Raw genomic sequence first — 24647 nt, forward strand, 5'->3', positions numbered from 1 at the left:
CATGGAACGCTTCAGGGAAAACAACTCTCAAAAGCTTATAAGCTTTACGTAGGCCTGTCCCAAACAGACCGAGGTTTGTTCGGCAATCCACCAACTGTATCAAGCTTATAAGCTTTTGAGACTTGCTTTTAGTATAATATCATTCCCCTAGGCCTGTCAATGTCTGGAATAGTTGCCAAAATGGCACAGTGTATAAATTGTCATTCTTTCATAGATAACAGTCTGCCTTCAAAAAGATTTCCAAGATATAGAAATTTTAGTCAGTGCAAATCATGGCTGAAACAGAATATTGTGGGTTTGTTAATAGAATGTGATATAAGAATCTGTTATTTGTCCTAACCCTCCACGTTGAAAGAAGATTGAAATCCACTTTTCCCATTTAGATAAGTGTTTACATACACATGTAAGTGTTTACATATACATGTAATTGACAGGTAAATCTATGATTTGAAAATTTTCTTCAGAAATTTTAGAATTTTTTCCTGCAGGAAGAATTTTTTCCTGCAGGAATTTCTGCAGGAAAAAAGCTTAATTGCTGTAGAAATAATTTTTGCTCATTGTATCAGTGAATGTGCTGACAATAATTTTGTTGTTCAAATCTGATCTTCCTCAACAGGGAACCACCTCGTAGTTTACTTTGTTTTTTCTCTACTGTACAGAATTTACCTATAAATGATGACTTCTGTGGGTTTGAGGTGAATCACCCCATGGGTGGCACCATGCCGATACCTGCCCAGCCAGTCTACTCCACTAACTCTGCAACGTTGACGGCTGTCACATCACTAGAAGTCCAAGAGTACACCGTGGTCTTCCTTGGCACCAACAGAGGACATCTAAAAAAGGTAAGCCTTGGTGATACAGAACATATTGATTAATTTATCCCATATCTACATCACATTATCAGGTTCCTACATGCAGTATATTATGTATATCTAGCCTGGGTGCCAGACCGTTGCCAGGGCCAGTACACTGCACAGGCCAGCTCCAGGGCCAACATGCCCAGAAGGAAATTTTACCATACACACCCCTCAGTTAGACCCACAGAGCTCTGACAACAGTCTGGCGTCCAGGCTAATAATGTACATCATGGATGCTATAAGTGCTCATCTGGGGTTCCAGACTAACTTTTTAAACACTGGTGCTCCCAACCCGAAAAACTAAGTGCACCATCATGTTTTTGTACAAAAGAAGTTTGAACACGTGGAAGTATCATAATCAGAGAGCATGAAAGCAAATTTATGACTGTTAAGCTTTGCAGTCTAATGAATGGTTAATCGTAATAAATGATATGATATAGACATTAAAGTGCATGTAATTTTGATGGGAGCTCTGGGTGCTGCTATGAAAAATTTCTTGATATCACATGGAAGCAGTCCGGAGGGCTTTCATCTTTCACCCAATATGTCCTTGGATGAACTCTCTGTTCGCTAGCAAGAACAATCATGGGTCTTGGAATGTCTCCCTCCACATGATTAGTGAAAAGGTTATGGTTTGGAAAGACAGAGGGTTTGACTTTGGCTTTCTACACTCGTACAAATCCACTTTATCCATCCCCCCAAAAACTCTGCTGATGGGATCAGCCGTGGTGTGCCAATTTACCCTGGGAAGCTGCCCTTCTTCTGGGGCATCGTGTGACCTTCTCTTCTAACTGTCAGAGCACAGCAGCCACATCCGTAATCCAGCTGGAGAATGGCTCTGCTGATGTCAGGATGCAGCAGGGAACTTGGCAGAAGTGAAGACTGTTAGACTGTGTCTTTATTACCAGGGGGACCCTACAGATAGATATAGACATATGACTGCAGACAAATTGGTTTGTCCGAGTGCCAACAGTTTCATCTGTCTACCTCCCAATCAGACTAGCCAGTGTATGTGGTCTGTTGCTCTTCATTTTGGGGAGACCAGGAAGGTTGGCACTTTGCATGCAAAATATGAACCTTTTTTGTTGAGTTGTCACAATTTTTTGTCCGAATTCTGAACGAAGAGCATTTGACATAATGTGTTTTTTCACAACTGTCATCTATGAAGACCAGTGCCATCAGTGCTGTATGTGCATTTTACCACTGCCTTCCATTAGGTAACATGTGAATGAAATATAGCAGGAAACTGAAAGCAGAAAATGAGGTGACCTTGGATAACCTGTTCAGTTTCAGGATGTTTTTTTGCAACCGTTGACCTAACTTCCTGTCAGTAGTCACAATGATAAGTACTTCCTCCCAGCCTGCAGGGAGGCCATTTTGACCTCCAATTCAACCTTTCTGTCAGTCTGCATGTCGCCATTTCTCCTTCACTTTCTGTGATTCCACTATGTTCAAATGACTATAGGCAAACAAACAAACAAACAAACACACCGAAAACAAATCCTCCAGCTAGAATTACGGAAAGAATTTCAAACACCTGCACTCTGAAATTTTGGCAAGGAAATTGTAACAACTATTCCCCCTTCTTATCGTATAGTATTCTTTTTATTCTTCTATTCGTCTGAAATTCATAAAACACACCATCCAGTTGAGTTCTGCAGAAAGGTGCTTCGTTCCAGGAGGTTTATAATATCTCCAAGTTGCCATGTTATCAAGTGTGTTTGAGAATCCCCTGTTCACAGCATTAGACGTGCATCAGTGCACACTGCTGGTCCACGGAGGGGAGGGGAGCATGTTATTGGGCAGGAGCAATTTGCCTGGCAATGAAGCTTGGGAACAGGCAGGCAGGCAGTGAATCATTAGGCAGCGTTCAATTGCATTCTGACATTAGATAGGGTTGCTGGCTGCATTTGGGAGGAGACGCCGGATAGAGCCGGTGACAAATAAGTCAAGCCGTTAATTGAAAAATTGTCGCAAGCGAGAAATTCGCCTCGCGTACTGCCATGAATATTGCAGTAGATATGGAAGCAAATGAAGTGTAAAATGTCGCGAATCGTGGCAAGAGGGCCTGTACACACACACACGCATACATGCATGTAATAAGAACTTATTACTCAGTCTAAATGGAGAAGAAATCTGGGGGAAATTAGCGAAGTAATATTCGTTAGTAGCCAGAAGACACATGGTCTCGTCAGAAGACAGAGGTAATGTGGAGACGTAAGTGGTTTTTCGCAGACATCCCGGCTCGGCGGAGACAGTCTCTCCTGTATAATGGGCTACGTGGTGGCATTAATTCTGCTGGGATGGAAGCCTTTATCAGTGTCCCTCATGCATGCGCTTCATTAATGAAATGTCTAAGAATTATTGTATGGTCTTAAGAGATAAAGGAGGTTTGGAAGATAAAGGTATAATGTTGTCAACTTAGTGTTAAGCTAGGATTAGTACTCTCTGGCAAAGAAACAACATTTGCATTGCCTTGTATGGAAGAAAAATGAACTTGATGATCCACAATGCTTTTACAACACATGAAAAATAATTGGCAAAACTATCTTCTGATCAATCTTAAACAGCATTCTAGGCTACTACTTTTTGTTACCAGGTAATTTTAGGTGGCACAGATTGTCCATCTGAATATTAAGTGCACTTCCTGTGTTGAAAGGGTTCTTTGCAGTACAGTGCTATCACACTCATGAAAGATGAAGAGCCCAGCTAGTAATTGCAGTGGTTTGGTTTGTGTGTAATCTCTTTCTGGGCTGGAGACTGATTGTAATGACATGCCCATCTGGTAATGAATGTTTGAATTACCGGGTAAATGCCGCGAGTTGTACTTGTTCTGCACATTATTTCCATTCCACGCCCCTTAATCTTGATAGACTTTGACTGTGACAAGCTGTTTTTCTGCAGAAATGCAGCCATTAGCCGAGGGTGCAAACTCTCTGAAGAGAATGTTCTTGAAGTTGCTCTCCTTGGTGCTGAAATGGCTTCCACTTGTTGTCGTCTAACACATGGGCCCAGCTTGAAAGCGTTATGGCCCATTTTCAGAAGTGCTATACCACAGCACTTCTGTGTCACCCTTTTTACACAGCAAAGTCACTCTAACTCCCACTTAGCCATCACACATATCTGTAAAAAAAAAAATCAAATCGTTAAAAGGCAGGGCAAAATAAGAATCATTTGAAATGATGCTATAGATTTCTAGGCCTCAGATGATTAAGCTATTTGTCCCTTGGGTATAGGGGAGAATGATATAAGTAGAGGGATAATGATAGTAGAGTGAGCAGGAGTAATAGAGGTGATTGGTAAATTGACCTATTTTGTGATGTTATGGTGCTCATTAGAAGTTGTTGAACCAGTTAATTTTATTGGGATTCTCGAATAATGTACAAGCATTTGAGTTAGACAAAACAGTGCTTTTGACAATGTGTTCTGTCTCAATTATAATTTTTTTTTGCAATGAAACAAAAAAACTTTTACTACACTTACAGGTCTTCCTGTTTGACCCCACAACACATGCTGGAATTTACACGAAAGTTTTTCAATTTATTAGTCCCAGAAAAGTCCCACAAATTTCTTTTGACCAGAAGAGTAGTTCATTAACTACATACATGCATGTGGGATAGTGGAACTAACTGCCAATTCTGTCCTCATTCCATGTGCAAGTTACTGAATAGATTCCTCCCCTAACTACTAATTGGATGTCCCTGTATTGTAGATGGACTGGATTAACTGTAGTTGTGAGGCAGAAATTGGTTTCAGTCAGACAGGAATTAGGTTGTCTACAAGTTTTTGCCAATGGAAATTATATATTGATCACGCTGACCACCAGCGAAGTCAGGTTGGAGTGAGAGTGTTTATGGCTTTGGATTGAAGTGAAATCATTGGCAGGGTACCTGTATATGTGTTATGGAATAATGTACTTGACTCATCATCATACAAAATGTGCTGCACCAAATCAATGTACATTTGTTACTTGCAAGTTATATCATCATAATACAAAATGTGCTGTACCAAATGCATACATGTATCTTCTGTTTGGGCTCTCTTATTTCTGGTTTCTTCTACATGGTGGTTTATATACTCTTGGAGCAATGTTTGTAGACAGCCTATTCTTAAATGGCATCTTTTGATATGCTACCTATCCTTTGGCATATATTTGGAAAAAAGGATTTGAACAACCCATCATAGCTCTGTAATAATACTGTAATCACATTCAGACTGGAGACATACAGGGATAAAACGTCATCCATATCTTTATCGTGAGCATCAATGCTCACAATGCTTCTTCACATAACAGAATGCAGTTGTGTATGGCCCATTATATGACACTGGTAACTGTGAAGGAGATTTGCCTTCCTTCTCTTTATGAGTCTCTCCCACTTTGAACAGAAGTCGAAGCGCTCTTTGCTGATGCATTGCGGTTTTCTCAGATGTAGACTTGATGACGAGTGACTTAATGGTAACGGGCTGGCCGGCTCATCTAGAGAGGTGATGGATTCCGTGACCGTTCTCACAGTTCCGACCCTGTGACCTAGTTTTACCGCAATTTGTATGTAAAGAGTTCATCAGGAGTCAGCCTGAAGGATGAATCTAGAATTGGCGGCCCTTCAGGTGTTTCTGAGATAGTCAGGGTTCTCACCAGGCAGGCTGTTTAAGCATAGGGGTCCCCTATGCTGTGATTTGGACCCCCTATACTGTGATATATATACATTAGCCCCGTACACTTGCTTTCAAAGGGGTGTTTCTTTTTGGAGAGAACCATGTGACCCCTTATTTTTGAAAATTTAAGTTTGACTTAAAAATAAAGCTATAACAGAGCAAGGAGGATCAAAAACCTCCTTGAACAGAGGGAAAACGTAACATCACAAAATTTGTCCCTCAATAAGCAGAAAAATAGAAAATCAGACGATTATCAGTTAAAAATTTTTCAGGGAGGATACCAAACCCATCTTTGGGACTCAATGCACGGCTTGCGATGCGATAAATTGTTTTTCAGTACCTGACCCCTGCGCTGTGAAAAAAATTCAGCAGAGCACCCTGCTAGTTGTTGGTGTCCGCCCATACAAGGATTGATGGCACTAGCCTTCAGACAATTCCATGATAAATTGGTTTGATGACTTCAAGATCTAATCATGGATACATTATGGAATCCTGCAGGCATCGCAATGAAGGATGTTTAATCATAGATATCTCATAAACATTGAACTGCCAAAGATTGCTTTCGGGCTGGAGATAAGAGCAATGATAAAACATGTCATATAAGAGAAACTAAAGATACGGAGTCGGTGGCTAGAGGTGAATTTGCAATTAGAGGTATGAAAAGGTGAAATATAGCAGACACACTGTGAAACAGCCCATTTTTTTTCCTTTCTAGTATCTGGTAATCGTATGGAAACCCAGAAAAATTTAGATATTCATGAGCTTGAGGAAAAGCATTGGTGCATTATCATGAAGAAAATTAAACTGTTCTCCAACTCAAAAAAGAAATTAATTCACCAGAAATTTTCGACTGAATCACTCATTGGTGCATATATTGTTTTCAATAATTATCACAGTGCATTTAGAATTACATTAGAAAAAACATCAGCAGTTACAATTTACAAACAAGTATAGTTATAGATTCTAGACTGTATGCAGAAATATGTTACATTTTGCTGGAGGAACTTTGTGCCACAGTCTGCTAAATATCTAACTGTTCCTTTTTTTAAGGTCAAAATATAGGTCACGAAAATGGGACACATCAACCATTGCAGACATTCAAATTGCATATCTTCATGTGGCATCATCGGGTTGAAATGATGTTATCATTTTATGCGTCGAGCTCAGAAATATATATGAGGGGAGTTTGATGGCAGAAATTAGCAGGATCAGTCCCCTCCCAGGCATAAATGTCCCAGGGAAGATAAGGAGCCACTGACTGAGATCCATCTGAAGTGGGCAGCTCAGTTTTATCAGTGTTCCTCAAGACATGGATAGATTGCCTCCCCTGTGGGATGTCTGGGTGACCCACTTCAGTCTCCTAGTAGTCCTAATGTACGTAGTTCCTTAAGTATCCTGTCAGAATGGCTGTATCATAAACTGATTTATTCCAGAATCTTTGTGACCTGGAAGAAAGAATTGCAATAAATCCAAGCATCAGCATGCATAATGTCTAATCCTCTGGAGACGGGGAAGAACTGATGTTGAACAGGTACATGTAGTAAGTGAGAGAGAGAGAGAGAGTGAGTGAGTGAGTGAGTGAGTGGGTGGGTGAGTGAGCGAGTAAGTGAGTGTGTGAGTGAGTGAGTGAGTGAGTGAGTGAGTGAGTGAGTGAGTAGATTTAGTATACATTGTGTGTACATGTTTCATTCATATATTATGATATACTGACATTGGTCAAAATTATATGTCAAAGGTACATGTACTTCAATCCTGTAATAATTTTCATCCACAAGCAAGTAAATTTTTAAGGCAATTTAAGCAGATGTGTCATATAAACTATTCCTATTAAAATCTAAAATGTATTAATCTACCTTATCTTTGAAAGCTAATGAACACTGTATATTAAGGTACAATATACAATAAAGATTTATGTAATTTTTCTTATAAAGATTGCATTGTAAATTTATGTTTCCAAAATGCATTATTAATGGAAATCAGAACCAGTATGTACCATAATTAAAGTGGTAAATTAAAATTGCAGTAAATTTATATAGTTCAAAGACTACCATATTACTGTACAATACAATACAGGTGTATGAAGCCCTAGCTGATAACATTGCAAGTTGCAAAGGTAGATTCCCTAAATAGTAATTATAAAAATGTTTATGGAATGCATTGAAACTACATTACTTGTACATTTCCTTAATATCAATACCAACATTTATTGTAGGCATGCAGGTAAATTGAAAGACAATGCTCTATTGCTTGTCAGCCTCCAAAGTTAGATACACTAAATAGCAATTACAAAAATGTATATGTAATGCCATTCAAACAGCCAGTGCATTTTCTTACTGATCGTTATCTGAAGTTGATTGATAGAAACAATCTTAATCACCTCATTTCGCTAGTAATGAAGCAGTGAATGTTACATGTTGGATATCCCAAATGTCATCTTAAGGCCTGACTGGGATGATAGATGGCATTGTTAGATCCCTCTGTGAACCTCTGGCCTCCCCGACGTCCCATCTTACTGACAGCTTCTCCTCTTGCTAATTTTAGCTCTGGTGCAGGGGGAATTCATGACAAATTAGTGATAAAAGTGTATAAAGGAGGAAAATGTCATAAGTTGTACTCATGAGACTCGATTACCTTGGGAGTATTCAGAGCCAAGATCGTAAGTAAGAAAAATGCAGTACTGAATTCTTTTGATTGCAACATATAATGTGCCCACACGTCATCAATCAGTAAACTTTGGTAGGAATAATATGACTTTCCTAAGGTTTCTTACCTGTACATAGACTTGTGCTGATAGTGATGCATACCGGTTCACTGGACTTGGATCCGGACTTGTAAGAATGTTCAAGTCCAAAAAAACCTAAAAGTCAAGAACCGAGTCCGGACTTGTTACCATAAAAGACCATTTCGCATACCCCTTTTCTTTCCAAACCACCTAAAACCTTCTGTAGATTGTAAAATCTTTGCTGCAAAACAAAGAAAACATTGCCATCGGGCATCGTCAAGTACCGGCCTCCATGTTATGTTGCCAAAGTTTCACCCAGACAACATTGCAGGGTTGCCAACATGCAATATTGTACATTTGTATATGCCATGGGTTTACGTCCGGACTTACAAGTCCGGAACTGAACCTAAACCTCTGGACTTGAATCCGGACCTAAACCTAAAATTGGGTTTAGGTATGCATCACTACAAGTTGTGCATGCATCATATGGTGCCAAAGGCATTCTAAAGTTTTCACCTTCATGCTTGACCAAGAATCCTTCATGAGGGATGTCAGAGCTTAGGAAAATTCACCTCATGTCAGGTCTTCTAAGAAAAAATGTATTAGGGGATTTCCCAGATTGTCTTGATATAGCCAGTTGGAGGGAGGGAAAATCATAATGGAATCAGCAGAGCAGCATCCGGTCAATTCTTCAAGTTTCTTATCTGTTTCTAATCCAACATGTCGGGCCTTAGAATTTGTCTTCCATGTAGCAATACAATCTGGCTGCTAAAAGAGAACTCCAACATTGACGGGGATTGAACATGTCAACATACTATTATACAAGTGAACCTAGTTATACATTGTACAAGAGCGTCATGCAAGGATGTCACTGAAGCACTAAAGCATACAGACTTGAACAGTGTCAAGGTAGGATGGGTGGAATGAACTGTATCCCATATATCATAGCTTACTGATATCTGTGAGGCAAAAATGTCGCTGACGGAAAACAGTTGCTAGTTTCGTATCGTAGGCTGGTTCTAGCTATTGTTGGTATTAGAAAATATAGGGATGCCTGGACTCCTCACACTTATCTTGTTTCTGGGCTATTTTACGCACTTCAAGTATGAAATGATTAAGAAAATGTACTGAGAAATGGCAGTAAATGTCAATATCAGACAGATTTCTTCATCTAGAATATTTTGTGACTTGCCACCCTGGAACTGAAAATGTTAAATATTCCACAGCAGATTCTTCCGCAATATCTGGGCCCATCTGTACTCAATCAAGATTTTTGATTATTACTCCGTGAAGGAGGTCAGGACCTCCGGACGGAGTGTTGTAATCGGCTGATTTTTCATGTTCGCAGTCAAAACACTGGGTTCTCTTTGTGTAATCGGCACGCAATTTTATACGCCGTCTGCGGGCATGCCCGTGTTGATGCACGAATGTGTATTTTTGCCGTTGCTGCTTTCGCGGTCAATGTAATATCGCAGACGCACCCCTACAATTACGAGGCGAATTGGAATGGTCCAGAAAAACGCGTTGTTTGGAATAGCAGTGGGGTTCAAAAAAGTTCATGCAGATACGGGGTGGTTTTTATAAGTGGTTCCAGATGTTTTTGCCCATGGTTAAGAGATGCCAAGTTTTTTGGAAGATGTTCGCAGCCAAAACGCATTCTTCCGTACGTCGCATTTCTGTGTAATTTCGCATGTGGTGTTGCATTATGTCCGGGATGATGCACGTCTTTTTATTTTTACCGTAGCTGTTTTGATATTGGAGTAAATGCTTATTTTCGAAACATCCCCATTTCTTTGAAATGGTTTCGTCCGTTTATGCAACTGTTACTGCGCTAATGACGACCAGTCGCGCTGTCCTGATACACCGCGAATGTGCGAGTGTTCCCTGTAGACAGTCCCGGGAGTCATTTTTTTGCACATTCCAGGAGCCAAACCAAAATACGTTCATGAACCGAGTCCAAAAACCGAAACGTGAAAATCGGATGATCGGACCTGATGTACATTTCTCTTTCTATAGATTGTACACACAATACACACATCTTTAGATAATCTGGCCATGGCAGGTTAAAAAAAAAGTAACCCTGAATCATACTAGATTAGCGTAAATGCATGTTAATGCGTTCAAAACAAGAAAAAAATTGTTTCCGGGTATTAATCTCTTGAATCACGGCGCTGAATATTGACGCAAAAATATTTCGGGCATCGCGCGCCCTTCCCGCGTCACGTGTAGGCATCTCGCATCTCTGATTGGTTGTTGCGTCTTAAGATGACTGAGCCGACGCGCGTTTAAACAATTTTTCTTTGTTCGATTTATCACACTTCACAGAGAATTGTCGCCAATGGCTACTTCTTTTTGTTGCAATATATAATACTTCACGGAGAATTGTCGCCTATGGCTTCTTGTTGTTATTATGTGTATTTTCTGTATCATCTTATTTTGTGTATTATCTGTATGTTTTTCGTTTTAGAAAGAAAATATAGGAGCAAAGAGCAGAAAACATGACATGACAGTACGAGACATTGACCGTCCTGTGTTGTGTTGCAGGTTGTGGTGACCAGTGGCACCAGTGGACATGAGTACGAGGACCTGACCGTGGTGACCAACAGCGCTGTCCTCCCCAGCATGTACTTCACACAGGACAAGAACTACATCTACGTGGCCACCCAGAGACAGGTAAGATTTAAGTCTATACCATACAAGCCTACCATGGGAGCCAGACTACATGTAGTATTGGGCTGTTTGTCGCTTTTCGTCGGCAGCCAAGAGCCCTACACCCCCTATCTACATGTAAATGGGGGAGTTGAGAGCCCAAGGGGAGTTGGCCGGCCCTACTCCCCTGGCTCAACTCAATCCCCATAGCGGTAATTTACTAGTCTGGCTCCCAGGGTATACAAGCCATCTGAGATTACAACGTTCTGGGTTATGATTATTATTTTAACACATAATGCTCACATCAACTGCTGACAATTTCAGGCATCACGTTAACAAAATGTTACCAGTGACACTACATAATTTAAAAGATAAGTGATATCACAATTGTAATACACAATACACACTTTTGTCAGGAGAAATGGCACAAAGAAGTTTAGTCAAGTGCCAGTGTATAGCATGGCCAATGTCAATGAACTTAAAATGACTCCCACTGACACATTTTGTACTTTACCCTGACCTTGAACCTTGTCATAAGCAGATTGCCACAGCAAAAAGTGAATAATGTTCAACTGAATAGTTCAAACCAGCTTGGACATACAGCAGCTATTCACTTTGATACATTGAACAGAGAAATCATGATGAGGATTCTTTGAACTTGTCCTAGTGCTAGATTTCATCCTGAATTTTGTTTGTAGTATTGCATATGCAGCCTTTACTTGAGCTCAATGAATGTTGGGCCACCAAGGCCTAGTTTAAACCCTTGAGGTATTCTCAGTGGTTTATCAATGTCAATCTTACCACCCACCAAGCCTACTTTCCATTTCCTCCTGTCCAGTTTTAAAAACAGAGCACTGATAATATCTTGTTAGGCTGTGTCTCAGCAGTTTCTTCAACTCCTGCCTTAAATTTATCCCCATTTCCTGCTGCCAGTCTTCTGCCAGGCACTTTTCTGTGGACAGCCAAGGAGAAATCTGGTAGCAGTTTCCTTGATAACAAGGCCTATTTGTGAAGTGCTAATGTAGACCAGACTAGCTGGAGAAATCCTATATTTTATGCCAGTCTCCACCAATTAACCTGATTCAACTTTTCCAACCTCCACCAGGAAAGATCAGATTTGGAACGACTTACACTTGCTAGGGGCAATTAGTCCAGTATGGGATTGAATAAAAGAGAGCAGAGATTCCTGTTAGGGTCAGGTTGAACTGATGTACCTTTGAAGTTTGAGACTCTTTTGGTCATGGTGATTTAGGGTGAGAGGGACTCCTGTTCTTAAGAACTAGTAGACTGGAACCTAGGCTCAGGCTGCTTGTTAGACTAAAATCCAGGCTCAATCAGGAGGCTTTAGATTACACACAGACTATCTATTATGCTAGACTTGAACCTGGATACAGACCAGTACAGTCAGACAGAAGACCCAGACTTGAACTCAGGCAAAGTACAGTTGAATGGCTGCTAGCTGCCAGATACTCAGCTCCATACAGACATCCTGACTTGACTGGAATCAAACTGGAAAGAAGACTTCAACTTGAAGTAAAGATGGAATACTGGTAGCTTTGCAAGCTTCCATTATTGGATACTTCTTCGGACCATTCCTCCTTGAAGTATTGAACATGTGTGACTATTCCTCCTTGAAATATTGAACAAGCATGACGGGGCCTGCTGCTGTCCTTGAGTGTGTGGTGAACCCAACTTTCAGGGGTCAAGACTGGCGAACCAGAGTGACCAGTTATTCCCTGGATGCCTTTGAAGGGAGCACTCAAGCATGGAGGGTAGCCCGGCCCCTGATGCTGTGGTCACACTACCTTCACCCCGCACCAACAAACCTGTCAGCTTCTGTATTCTCTAGAAAATTAGAATCAGATGCACAGAGTTTTGTGTTCAACATCAATACAGTTATTTGCCACACAGTAATACACAATGCCAAGCCACTCTCCCTTTTAGCGCTAGCCAAGGAGAATACATCTCTGTACCTGTACATGAACATATATATGTACATGTATATGTATACGTACATAATGTATATAACATCTTCTTGCTCTGTACATAAAGTTAAATACGGGTATTTTAGGATCATGAAAATTTCACTGAATTGTTGCAACAAAATTCCACTGAATTGTTAACTGCCATTTAACAAGTGTGCACTATGTCCAACCTGTCACTTTTTGCTTATGTGAGTATGGTCTAACAAGAAGTCAGTGCACTTTTGGTTATTACCCTCACATGACTGGAGTAAAGGGGCATAGGCTGTGTCCATACTCCATAGCTTTAATGAATATGTTATTACATTAGTATCTGACACACTGGCCTGGAACCAAAGTGGTGATGAACTGTTTTCTGCTTTTATGGCACATTACTGTAAGGCCAAAGCCTCAAGGTTGTCAGTGTTCATCTTAAGTTCAATATTGGCATCTCTCCATCTCATTAGGCAAGTTTGTCCACCTCTTGCCAAATAGAAAGATAACATTTGATCATACACTACCCATTATTCTAAAAGCTGGAGTGAAGACTATCGTGGCCAATCTCAGTTGCTGGGAATGGCTGAAACTTTTGATTACCAGACTGTCTCAGTGCCAAGTACAGGCTGCTGAATATCAGACCCTATCAATGTAGTACATTGATTATCTTTGGTGCTGTGGCTCTAAGCTGAGGTATGGACAGGACAGGTGCATGTTGCCAATAGTAGAATTCTAGATGTGAGGGGATGACTTACAATCAATGTCATACATGTACATGGGTGCAGAAAAGTCTTGTTTTCAGTAGTGTTAGGCTCCATGTGTAGGCATATGGAACTCTGGTGAGGTCCAATTAATGGACACATGTAATGATTTGAAGATTTAACCAGGTTTTACACAATGTAATTTTGGTTGATGGTAATTGTAACTTGATATCACCCAATTTACACGCTGGCAAAAATACTGATGGTATGAAAAACTGCTAATGCACGCAAGTGTACGAAGACTGCGTGCATTGAGTTTTTCCTGCGTGTAAATTGGCCAGCATTGACGTACGTCAAATACCTACGTTTAGATCGTATGTTACCCCGGAGGCTGATCAAAGCAGGCCGATTTACATGCACGAAAAAAATTGACATATGGAGTTTTCGAACTCCTGTATGCATATGCAGTTTTCGTACAGTCAGGTTTTTGCTCACATATAAATCGGGTGTACGTGTGGTCGACTGATCTTTTCCCTACCCACCCACCATGATTAACTTTTATATATATTATGATGCTCTAAGTGGAGTACAGAGAAGCCCTGTTAAATCACGAGACCCCAGTTATATCTTTGTGCTGCCTTGGGGGCTGGCTAAAGCATAACCTTTGTGACATATTCTGCCCCAAGGTCATGGCAGATATGACTTTATGAGTGGGAGGGGGGCGATTGGGACTTTGCCAAGGAAGAGCCCTACAAGGGTCAGCAACTAAGGGTCATCTTGTAGCTGTAAAAAAAAATAAATTTGCTCAATGGTTAGATGACAATAGAGTCACTGGTATATGACATGCAAAGGTTTAAACTGCATCGGATTCTGAGAATTCAAATACAGGCGGTTGATTCAAACTTGAAGGACGACCTTCTGTGTAGCTCTTGGTTAATCAGCAATATCTTATTAATGAGATGATTATAGATGCTTTTGGCCAGCTCTTGCATAGTATTACCAATGTTTGAAGTATCCCTCATCATGTTTTGATCAACATTCTTATCTTCTGTTCAAGTTTTTATGTTTGTCATAAATTATGAATTGATTACCGGAGGATTTGCCATGAAAACAGGAGACTCCCATGGCTTTGACCCCTGGTCATCACCCAGTCTAAAAGGTCAAAGGTCCTGACCTGAGGTCAGATCATAGTGATGGAGGCTGGCATTATTTGTTTTCAACGTTGTGTGTATTATGACATAGATTTACATTGTATCAATTCATATCTTAGGCTAACCTGTAAATTTGCTCACAAATCAGACACTGCAGAGTATTGTTTCTGATTTTGTATGCCCCCTTAATTGGTGTATTCATAATTCCATTGTCACATTTTTGATTGTTAATGTACATCACCTTTTTTTGTGATGATAAATTGTATAATTTGTATATCTGCCAACAACCTCATCAATTTGAAAATGTAATTCAATTAAACAACAATCATGCTAAAACTTTTAGAAGCAGTTAGAAGAAATGCCGATCTATCTATGTGTATGCATATCATTCAACAATCCAAATGTCATTGCATTAGAGTCGCCTCACCTGTAAATCCCCTGATAGGTGGGGGTATTACCATGGAGAGATGCACAGGAGAAAGTTAATGGAGGCTTCGCCAAGAGAGGGATTTCCAATACATGCTGCAAGGCTATTGCAGGGCAGAATTATCCAGGGCTTTGGCTTGTAGTATGTACGTTACAGTATCCTAATTGTTACGGCCTGAATATTATTCACCCTCAGGCAGGATCTATAAAAGGTATTTTCCTTCGAATTGTGCCTAATCTTTTATTTTGCTCCAATTGTTGTACTTTATCGACAGATGGTTTCCAGTGTTGGAAGTGTTAGATCGAATGTGAACACTCAGTCAATAGTTGGTTCTTTGGTGATTTGTATACTGTGTATCGGCTGAAAGCTTTAGATTTAAGGGTAAAAATAAAATGTTTGGGTTTTATATGCATATGGTGTTTCAAATTTTCACCATGTACCTGTGTTAGAAACAAGATAAATTCTTACTTCCCACCTCCTCTAAAACCAATGAAATTTATTGTTTTGCTGTATGATCAGACTGTCAAGTTGTAAATTAAATTTCAAGACAGTACAGAAACCTGTAACATCCTACAGCAATCAGAAAAGAAAGTACAGCGACCTTCAGATCTCAGCATACTATTGTAGTTTTGTCCTATTGTTTCAAAAATTCCTTTGCACTTTTACCTCACATCACAGTCAAGGGTATATGACCGGATGCTGGTGACCCCAGAAAATTAGAGGTCAGGCTTCGCCCAATGATAACGCACGTGCAGGCGACAAAGAAAATGGAGTCTAAATAATGAATAGTGAACTACCGCCTGCTTTCTACGACGTCATGTCGTGAAAATGGTGGCCATTTCCCATATTGGATGGCGCCATCGATAAACGTTATGGGACGAACCAGCGTTTTCCAATACATTAAATGATCGTAGTTAAGCCTTGTACACATTCCCCTACTCTGATGACGTGAGCCCCAAAGTTGATAAACCATGTTTCATGCAGGTTACTGATATTATCATCCCTGAGAAGCGTTTATCTCAATTTGCATTGTATGTGTAATACACATGTACATGTACCTAACCCTACATTCAAGGGCATTTGGCATCAAAGCGGGAAACCCCATTAAAAGTTGCTAATAACATAATTCAAGTAAATATGACGGCCTCAATTTTTTACTTTTGACCTTGAGACTGCATAAATTACATGAACTATGGCATGGAAAGTCTGTGATATATCAGTTGTTCAATTTAGGCCACACCAATTTAATTTGTTGGTTCTCGGATTCGCCTCTTCGTTTTTTTCTGATTTGCAAAAAAAAAAATTTGATTCTGGCCCTGAATGAACTGAAAAATGCTCATGTTTTGCCCCCAACAGTTGAGGAAAGTCCTTTTCTTCCTAGTTGTTACAGTTTTCCCATCTATCATTGCAGTGGTTTGATTAAAAGTTCAAAATTCAATGTTTAAATTTTAGCCCAGCCTTTTGTGTTGACTTCATGGCTCATTCCATAGCATTTAAGCCTATAATAGGATGCCTAGACCTGTTTTTATTTTTATTTTTTTTCGCCCTGTCGCTTCATATTTTTTCTGAAAAAATCCGAGAACCAACAAATTAAATTGGTGTGGCCTTACCAGCCATTTTGACATAAGATTGACCCAGATTTGCAGAAAAATAAAATTTCATTATTATTCAAGAAACAGCATGTTGTCCTGAAATGGCCTGGTAGGATTTTACATGCACGCCATGTATCAGGTCAAGTGAAGAAAAATTGCAGTGTACCATAAACCGTACATTCCGCGTTTGAATTTTATGATGCTTTTGTGGGCAGTACAATGTTCTTTCACTTGTCAGCAAGTAACGGGCATAAAATGTGACCCATTCCTGCTTTCTGGGAGATAAAGCTACTGTAATCATTTTGGGTTTCCTGCTTCTTTTCAATAAAAGATGTAAAAGAAAGAACACTTTTAGAAGAAAAAGAAGATATTGATAGGAGCTGATGTGCATCAGAGTTCATGTGTATGCCAAATGTATTATTCAATGTTACTGGCAGCATCAAGGTACATGTACATTGTACACCTTGGATTTTAGGTTTCCCTTTTTGTAAGCCCTAGAACTGCACTATGGTACAATGTACTGGTAGGGAATATAAACTGTCCTTGGGGAATCACATTTTGTACTTTACCCTGTACAATTCTTCTTCTTTTATAGTACTGCTTTGTCTGATAGCAATTGGATTAATATATTAAAGTGTTAGAAGATAATTCAATAGTAACATACACCAGTAGTTTGTACCAAGGAACTTCATGTACATAACAGTTCCTTGCTCATGCAAATTAGACGTATACATATCAAGCTTTTGATTTATACACAAAAGATGAAGAAAAGTATCTGATGATTTACCCCTTTCTTTTACTTGATCTTATTTATTTATATACCATAATAGAATGTTAAAATGATCAGTAAATGATCAGTAATTGTCATGAACATAAGTAATTAATTGCATTGAAGGGGTAAACCCTTGATAAACCTAGGTTTCCTATGGATATTCTCTTTACCATTTACAACAAATTGATTTATTTTTATGGGCAAATAAATAGTAAACAGTAAACAAACACTGAAATTGAAAAGAAAGTTGATTATACAGTAAATTGTCAGTACTTCCTGTCTTGGTCCCCGGCTCGCTGTTTTATGATAATATTATATCTAATGTTGCAGATGGGAGGCATTAGCAAGAATTCAATACATCAACTTTATGATTCTTGAATGGTCATAAACCCTTGTCTCGTAGAATATTACACCACCTTACGTGACTGCAGCTCGTGATAAAATGAGCCATTGCTTTTGGCATTGCCGATGGTAAAATCTAACTATATAAAATGCAGATGAGATCTCATCCTTAGATTGTAGCATATGATTGCACGATATAGTGTAGTCTCGTTAAAGTGTTTTTCTGGATGTTTTAACGACTTCAATTGTAATGAGGGCCATGAATTTGGCAGGAAATAAAGCAATTACATGAGGCGAGTATGGCCCCCTCTTGGCACGTACATGAAAACTGTTGCAGCTTACCAAGCTTTAGTGCAGTTAAATGTGGCTCAAGTTGATTTTTAATGCTTTTATACTATCTAGTAATCAGGCATTCAGAACAATCTAAGTGTTACTTCAACTTCCTAAAGCTTTGCCATTTTTATTGATGGGTTCAACAATGAAATCAACCCGCCAGGGGGCCCAAAAACATTTCAAGGTGTCATCAAAACAAATATCAAGACAATCCACACTGGCATTCTAAAGTTATCATGTTCACACACACACAGACAGGCCGCCAAACACACAGGCACCTCATGTGCCCTAAAAGATACAAAACATTAATCTTGGCAAAATTTCAATTGGACAACTGGGTTGCTACATGGGGTTGGTGCCACAGTGTGGTTTTATGTAACTTTTTTTTCCTTGAATCTAGCGTATTAGAGACAAGGAGGTCTTTGTGGTTAGGGTTGTTGACTCTGGAAAAGGTACTTTACACCTATTTCCTCACTCGACACAGGTGAAAATGAGTACCTAGCTTCAGTTAGGGACGTCCTCTCAGATGAGACATAAAGCTAGCCAGAGGTCCTGTCATTGAGGAGACCTTGGGTATGATGAAGGTGCATGTATTGAAAAGAGTAGGGGTCCTTCCCAGTGTGAGTGGTTCAAACCTTTCAGTCCAGTCTTGCGCAGCATGTACTTACGGTACAAAACTGGTGTGTTATGCCTTAAGACGTTTTACCGGTTATCATAGAAGAAAAAAATCTTTCACTCTCTCAGGAACAAGCAAAATGGGGCATGTGTCCTTTCCAGGTCTCCCGGTTAATCAGATTTCTCCAGTCCATAACTAATTAGAAGAAGTGGGAAAGGAAGCAGCATTATGGGGTAATTCTCCCAATTCCTCCCTAAGCCTGGTCCGGGAGTCCTTCACCATTGATGGATACTTCTGATGGATAAGGTCTCTTGTGCAGTGTTATGTCGGGTAATTGAGAGCCTGGTTGCTGTGATCACCCATCTCTCTGGTGAAGCCCCCCTAGGACATGCCTGTGCCTGATTATTGCCAATCGGGCAGCACCACAAATCCCCTTAGAAGCACCTCTGGGACTCGGCCACTACAAAAGTTGTTGGAGGGGCTGTTTGAGAAATGATAAGACAGAAATTCGCCAGAGTGAAAATTACAACATGTAGGACATAAAATTATATGAGACCTCTGTGGCATCCTTTCACTGTAGATATTTTTAATGACACAGAAGAGAGAAACGGTAATCTTGGATTATTCAATTTCAGTAGGAATAGAGGGCAGGGGGTTAGGGAGTCTTGTCTGCAAGGATACCGTCCCTGGCAGTTGGTGATATTCCCGTTAATGGAGTTGGACTTATGGTGGATTTACCCCATCGCGGGCCGGCGCGTGTGCCCGATGATTAGCTCGACGCGGGAGCCGCCCTGGAATTTTAACTGGACACAAATGGGCATCTACGATGATCTAGGATCATGAATAAGAGATGAAGACAAACTGAATACATGATACAGCAAACTCCTTCTTCTATCACAGTCTCAACTACTTTGAGAAGTTTTCAAGGGTATCATTTGTTATTCATGAATGGATGAAGGAGAGATGGTAAGGAGAAGCCGAGATACATAATAGGGTTTAACTTAGAGAGCAAGGATTGTTTTCTTCGGGCATTTACCATTCTGTTCCCTCAGTATGACACAAATGGCCATTAAAGCAATGGTGGAGGCAACTCAAGTCACCCATTATAGGACATGCCTCATTTCTTTCCATGCTTAAATAAATCCCCTACTTTTTAGCTACAGTGAACAATGTCTTAAGGGATGGTAGTCCTTCTGTAGGGCATTGACTGCTGCAGGACAATATAAATGCAGGTTCATTGCCCAGTTTATGTGGTTCTTAAAAGAGCATATACCATATTTTCTTGTTCAAAGCCATTCCCTCAAGAAAGGTCTAGGACAAAGCAGTGTTGAGGCTATTGAACCTTTGCTTTGTGTATGCTAAACATGTATACAGATAGCTGCAAGTCAGACCCTGAGTTTAACTGACGAGGTCTGTGGTAAAATTTTCTTGGGGACATATACAACTGTAGGCCCTGGAGTCGAGAAGCTAATTATAACATTTTTTTGTTAAACGTGGCCAAGGGGATACTCTCATGACCGCTGCACTGTCCCCCAGAAAGAAATAAAAAAAAGAAATATTGAAATATTGATTGTTGATATGAATGTGACTCGCAATGTATATACTGCATGTCTGCAATGTTGGTATGATAATGAAGAATTAAAATTGCATCACAAGAAAGCTATCAAAAGTTAGCCTAAAAGGTCTGACCATTTCTACATCTTAAGTGACAACAGGGAGAACCTAATGAATTCAATATGAAAAGAAACAAGAAGCCATAGGCGACAATTCTCCGTGAAGTATTATATATTGCAACAAAAAGAAGTAGCCATTGGCGACAATTCTCTGTGAAGTGTGATAAATCGAACAAAGAAAAATTGTTTAAACGCGCGTCGGCTCAGTCATCTTAAGACGCAACAACCAATCAGAGATGCGAGATGCCTACACGTGACGCGGGAAGGGCGCGCGATGCCCGAAATATTTTGCGTCAATATTCAGCGCCGTGATTCAAGAGATTAATACCCGGAAACAATTTTTTTCTTGTTTTGAACGCATTAACATGCATTTACGCTAATCTAGTATGATTCAGGGTTACTTTTTTTTTAACCTGCCATGGCCAGATTATCTAAAGATGTGTGTATTGTGTGTACAATCTATAGAAAGAGAAATGTACATCAGGTCCGATCATCCGATTTTCACGTTTCGGTTTTTTGGACTCGGTTCATGAACGTATTTTGGTTTGGCTCCTGGAATGTGCAAAAAATGACTCCCGGGACTGTCTACAGGGAACACTCGCGCATTCGCGGTGTATCAGGACAGCGCGACTGGTCGTCATTAGCGCAGTAACAGTTGCATAAACGGACGAAACCATTTCAAAGAAATGGGGATGTTTCGAAAATAAGCATTTACTCCAATATCAAAACAGCTACGGTAAAAATAAAAAGACGTGCATCATCCCGGACATAATGCAACACCACATGCGAAATTACACAGAAATGCGACGTACGGAAGAATGCGTTTTGGCTGCGAACATCTTCCAAAAAACTTGGCATCTCTTAACCATGGGCAAAAACATCTGGAACCACTTATAAAAACCACCCCGTATCTGCATGAACTTTTTTGAACCCCACTGCTATTCCAAACAACGCGTTTTTCTGGACCATTCCAATTCGCCTCGTAATTGTAGGGGTGCGTCTGCGATATTACATTGACCGCGAAAGCAGCAACGGCAAAAATACACATTCGTGCATCAACACGGGCATGCCCGCAGACGGCGTATAAAATTGCGTGCCGATTACACAAAGAGAACCCAGTGTTTTGACTGCGAACATGAAAAATCAGCCGATTACAACACTCCGTCCGGAGGTCCTGACCTCCTTCACGGAGTAACAACTACAATTAATTTCAATTGCAATGATATCATAATGAAATTCATTTCTCCTTAATAAAAATAAGGCTGACTGGGTAAAAACGACCAATGCCTTTTTATCATCAAGATGACAGAGGCATGACAACCGTCGGAATGATTTCACCAGGCCCAGCCCAGAAGCTCTGTAATCAAAATCCTGTGAGCAGTTGAAGCCTGCAGCCCTAACCTCTGGTGTGGATCCTCCTGGGGGATTTCATCATGACCTTTACTGCCTCTCCTACTTATTGAATATCGACCAATGACTATCCAGCTAGGAGGAAGATCCGCCTAGGATCAAAATATCGGTTCGGTTGTTAACAGGGTGTCATCTTCAGTTATTGTTTGAACAGTTTTTCAGGAAATTGCCTGATCCGCCACTTTAGTGCCAAGCACATAAAATTGCCTTTTTTTTAAACCCTGCATATTTAATTTGACTTCTTTGCCACTCCACCTTTCCTACCAGGCAAAAGGCTTAGAAGTAAAGGAAAAATGTCCCAATTGGATTTGCAGAAGGTTGAGGTAAAGGTCACCTTCAGCTGCAGTTGAGAATGCCCTAAATACATTTGATCCTTGGGTCACATGGGCCCAAGGCATGCAGAATTTAATAAAATATCAGTACAGAATTGCTTTTAGATTAAAAATGTGTACTTTTGATTAAGTGTGCCTGCAGGCCAGACTGAAATGACTGTGTTTGTTTTTCAACCTGTCTATAAATCCTGTCTGTACCTCAGCTTCTTGTTGCATGAATTTCATTATTTCTCTTTAAGGAAATGGAGACGAAGTTGTTGTCAGGGAGATTTAATGATTTAGATGGCACCAAGAGGCTTCTGAGGGGATTCCGGTATCTCCCCACGGCCTCAAACATGCAGGGCTTGGATTGTGATTTGCAATAAAGCCGCCTTAATTGGCATCTGTAGAATCTACATGTCATATTAAAATGTGCTTAACGAGGCCAGACCGCGCTGTATTGTCTATAGATTTTGATGAAATATGGGAGAAGTTTAGAAGGTTGATCCAGGTACATGCATAAGCTTAAGGTTGGTTTGTCGCACAATGGCGCTATTTCAGTTTTAAGACTCGGAATTCCTTTAAAGGTGGATTTAATGCTCTTACTGTTAAGAAATAGTCCCTTTGAAAGGAAAATAAAGATGGCTTAAAAGGGAGAGAGGTCGTAAAGGTTTTGAACTTCCTTGGTGAAACAAATGGCTGTGCGGATAATTGGCTTTCAGCTGTCCGCACCAGTGCAGTATTCTGGTCCAGTCTATCATAAACTCCCCTCGCAAGAGGAGCGGAACTCATTAGCGAGTATCCAGATGCACATTTAGCATCATCAGGCTGGAGATCGCAGTCCTCGGGGAACAACATCCAAGGGGAAGGCTGGGGTTTATATCAATCTCGAACTGCTTGATTACAGATGGAATGGGAAGGGACAGGGAGGGGGGTTGGCAAGCTACCTCATTAGTTAGCGTGTGCGTGGAATTACAAAGACCCAACGCACGAAAAGTGATCAGACTTGAAGATTTATTTCTCTGGGAATATGTTTGATGACAGCATTTGGGGAAAGTGTATATTCAATTGTATTAATTAATGTTGAATAATCAGGATTCGTATAATATAGCCAGAAATGTATGTGTGGAACACAATTGCTGTTCACCATCATTTTTATTGTTTTGTACTTTTTATTTATACCTTAGCTCCACTGCAGAAATAAGCACAATATTACAGCTCTCCTGCTACAATTGTATGTTACAACGTGTACATACCCCAGCACACTGGTAAAATTGCCCCATATTTTTCCAAAGCCAGAGATCAAAAGGGCATGTTGTGCATTAATACATCATCCTCCCACACTTATGGATGTGTGGAAAGAGTAATTTTCTCCTCACCTAGCCACCTCCCCTTCCCTGTGTTCATCCACCTTTGAAGAATTGATTTTATGCGAGGAAGGCAGGTACCATCCATCTATGCCTGATGGTGAAGCAAATTGCTCCAACTCTGGCCTAGTTAAAGCCTGAGTGGGATATCTGTTTGGATAGGAAAGTTTTCCCCTCAATGTCAAACATTACATTAACATGTAGGGTTAATTTGATGGATATACAGAACTGCACAAGAAGAACATTGGGGCATAAAACTTTGGAGAAGGTTCTGGCCTTTTTATAACACATAATAACACATACACAAGAAATGACACTAGGATATAAGGGTTTTCTTTTACACAACCAAAAGTTCCTACTTTGCTTACACTTCAAGCGCCACCTATACATTGTACATGGGCTACATATAGTGTCGAGAAGCAGAACTCCAGTCAGAAGCTCTAGAAGGTGTCTGATAGACACCGAAATGTAAGCAAGGTAGTGACTTTTGGTTATGTAAAAGAAAACCCTAACTTATATCCTATACTTACCAACCTGAAGAAACTATTTTCGGAAGAAAATGATACTGGTATACTGTTTTCAACCTGCTGGCTTGGTAGTTTTTCCAATGCACTTCACAGCCATAAAATTGCTCATACTTCTGGTACTAACAGTATGTGTAGACCCAAATTACTCACATGGTCAAAACCCTGATGTACGAAAACTGCATACGCACGCTAGTGTACATACCCAGTTTTCGCACTGTTAGTTTTTCCCCTGCATGTAAAATGGGTCTTAGAAGTTTTGATATGACCAAGGTTAGCACTGTAATACCAGGCATGAGTTAGTGCAGTCATGTGCACTCTGGTGAGCACTTCCCCCATAGTAACTCCTGATTAAAGCCTTGTTATGTGGACATAAATTCAGTGATGGGAGCAACTTGATATACATTTATTTTACAAAGGCCCAGGCGTGTTTTAAGCATCAGTTTACAGTTTTTAGCTGTACCATGCAGACAAAATTGATGACATTCAGGTCGTATTTACATTCCAATTCCCAAAGCAGGTATGCTTGGTTTTATACAGGTAATGGTAGCCAAACTGACAGTGTACTTTTTTTGTTGAGACCTAA

The 24647-nt window shown here is 40.2% G+C and overlaps 1 protein-coding gene across 1 annotated transcript in view; it reads left to right on the forward strand.

Annotated features, from left to right (window-relative positions):
- LOC109476886 (plexin-A4-like) overlaps window positions 1-24647 on the forward strand; it is a 164836-nt gene that overhangs the window by 36151 nt on the left and 104038 nt on the right. Inside the window, exons 3-4 of the mRNA XM_019777900.1 lie at window positions 660-842; window positions 10780-10908. Of these exons, the coding sequence (XP_019633459.1) occupies window positions 660-842; window positions 10780-10908 (312 nt within the window). The remainder of the gene's footprint in view (window positions 1-659; window positions 843-10779; window positions 10909-24647) is intronic.

The sequence above is a fragment of the Branchiostoma belcheri genome, unplaced genomic scaffold, assembly GCF_001625305.1.
Source record: "Branchiostoma belcheri isolate BF01 breed outbred unplaced genomic scaffold, Haploidv18h27 scaffold4, whole genome shotgun sequence".
Taxonomy (NCBI): Eukaryota; Metazoa; Chordata; class Leptocardii; order Amphioxiformes; family Branchiostomatidae; genus Branchiostoma; species Branchiostoma belcheri.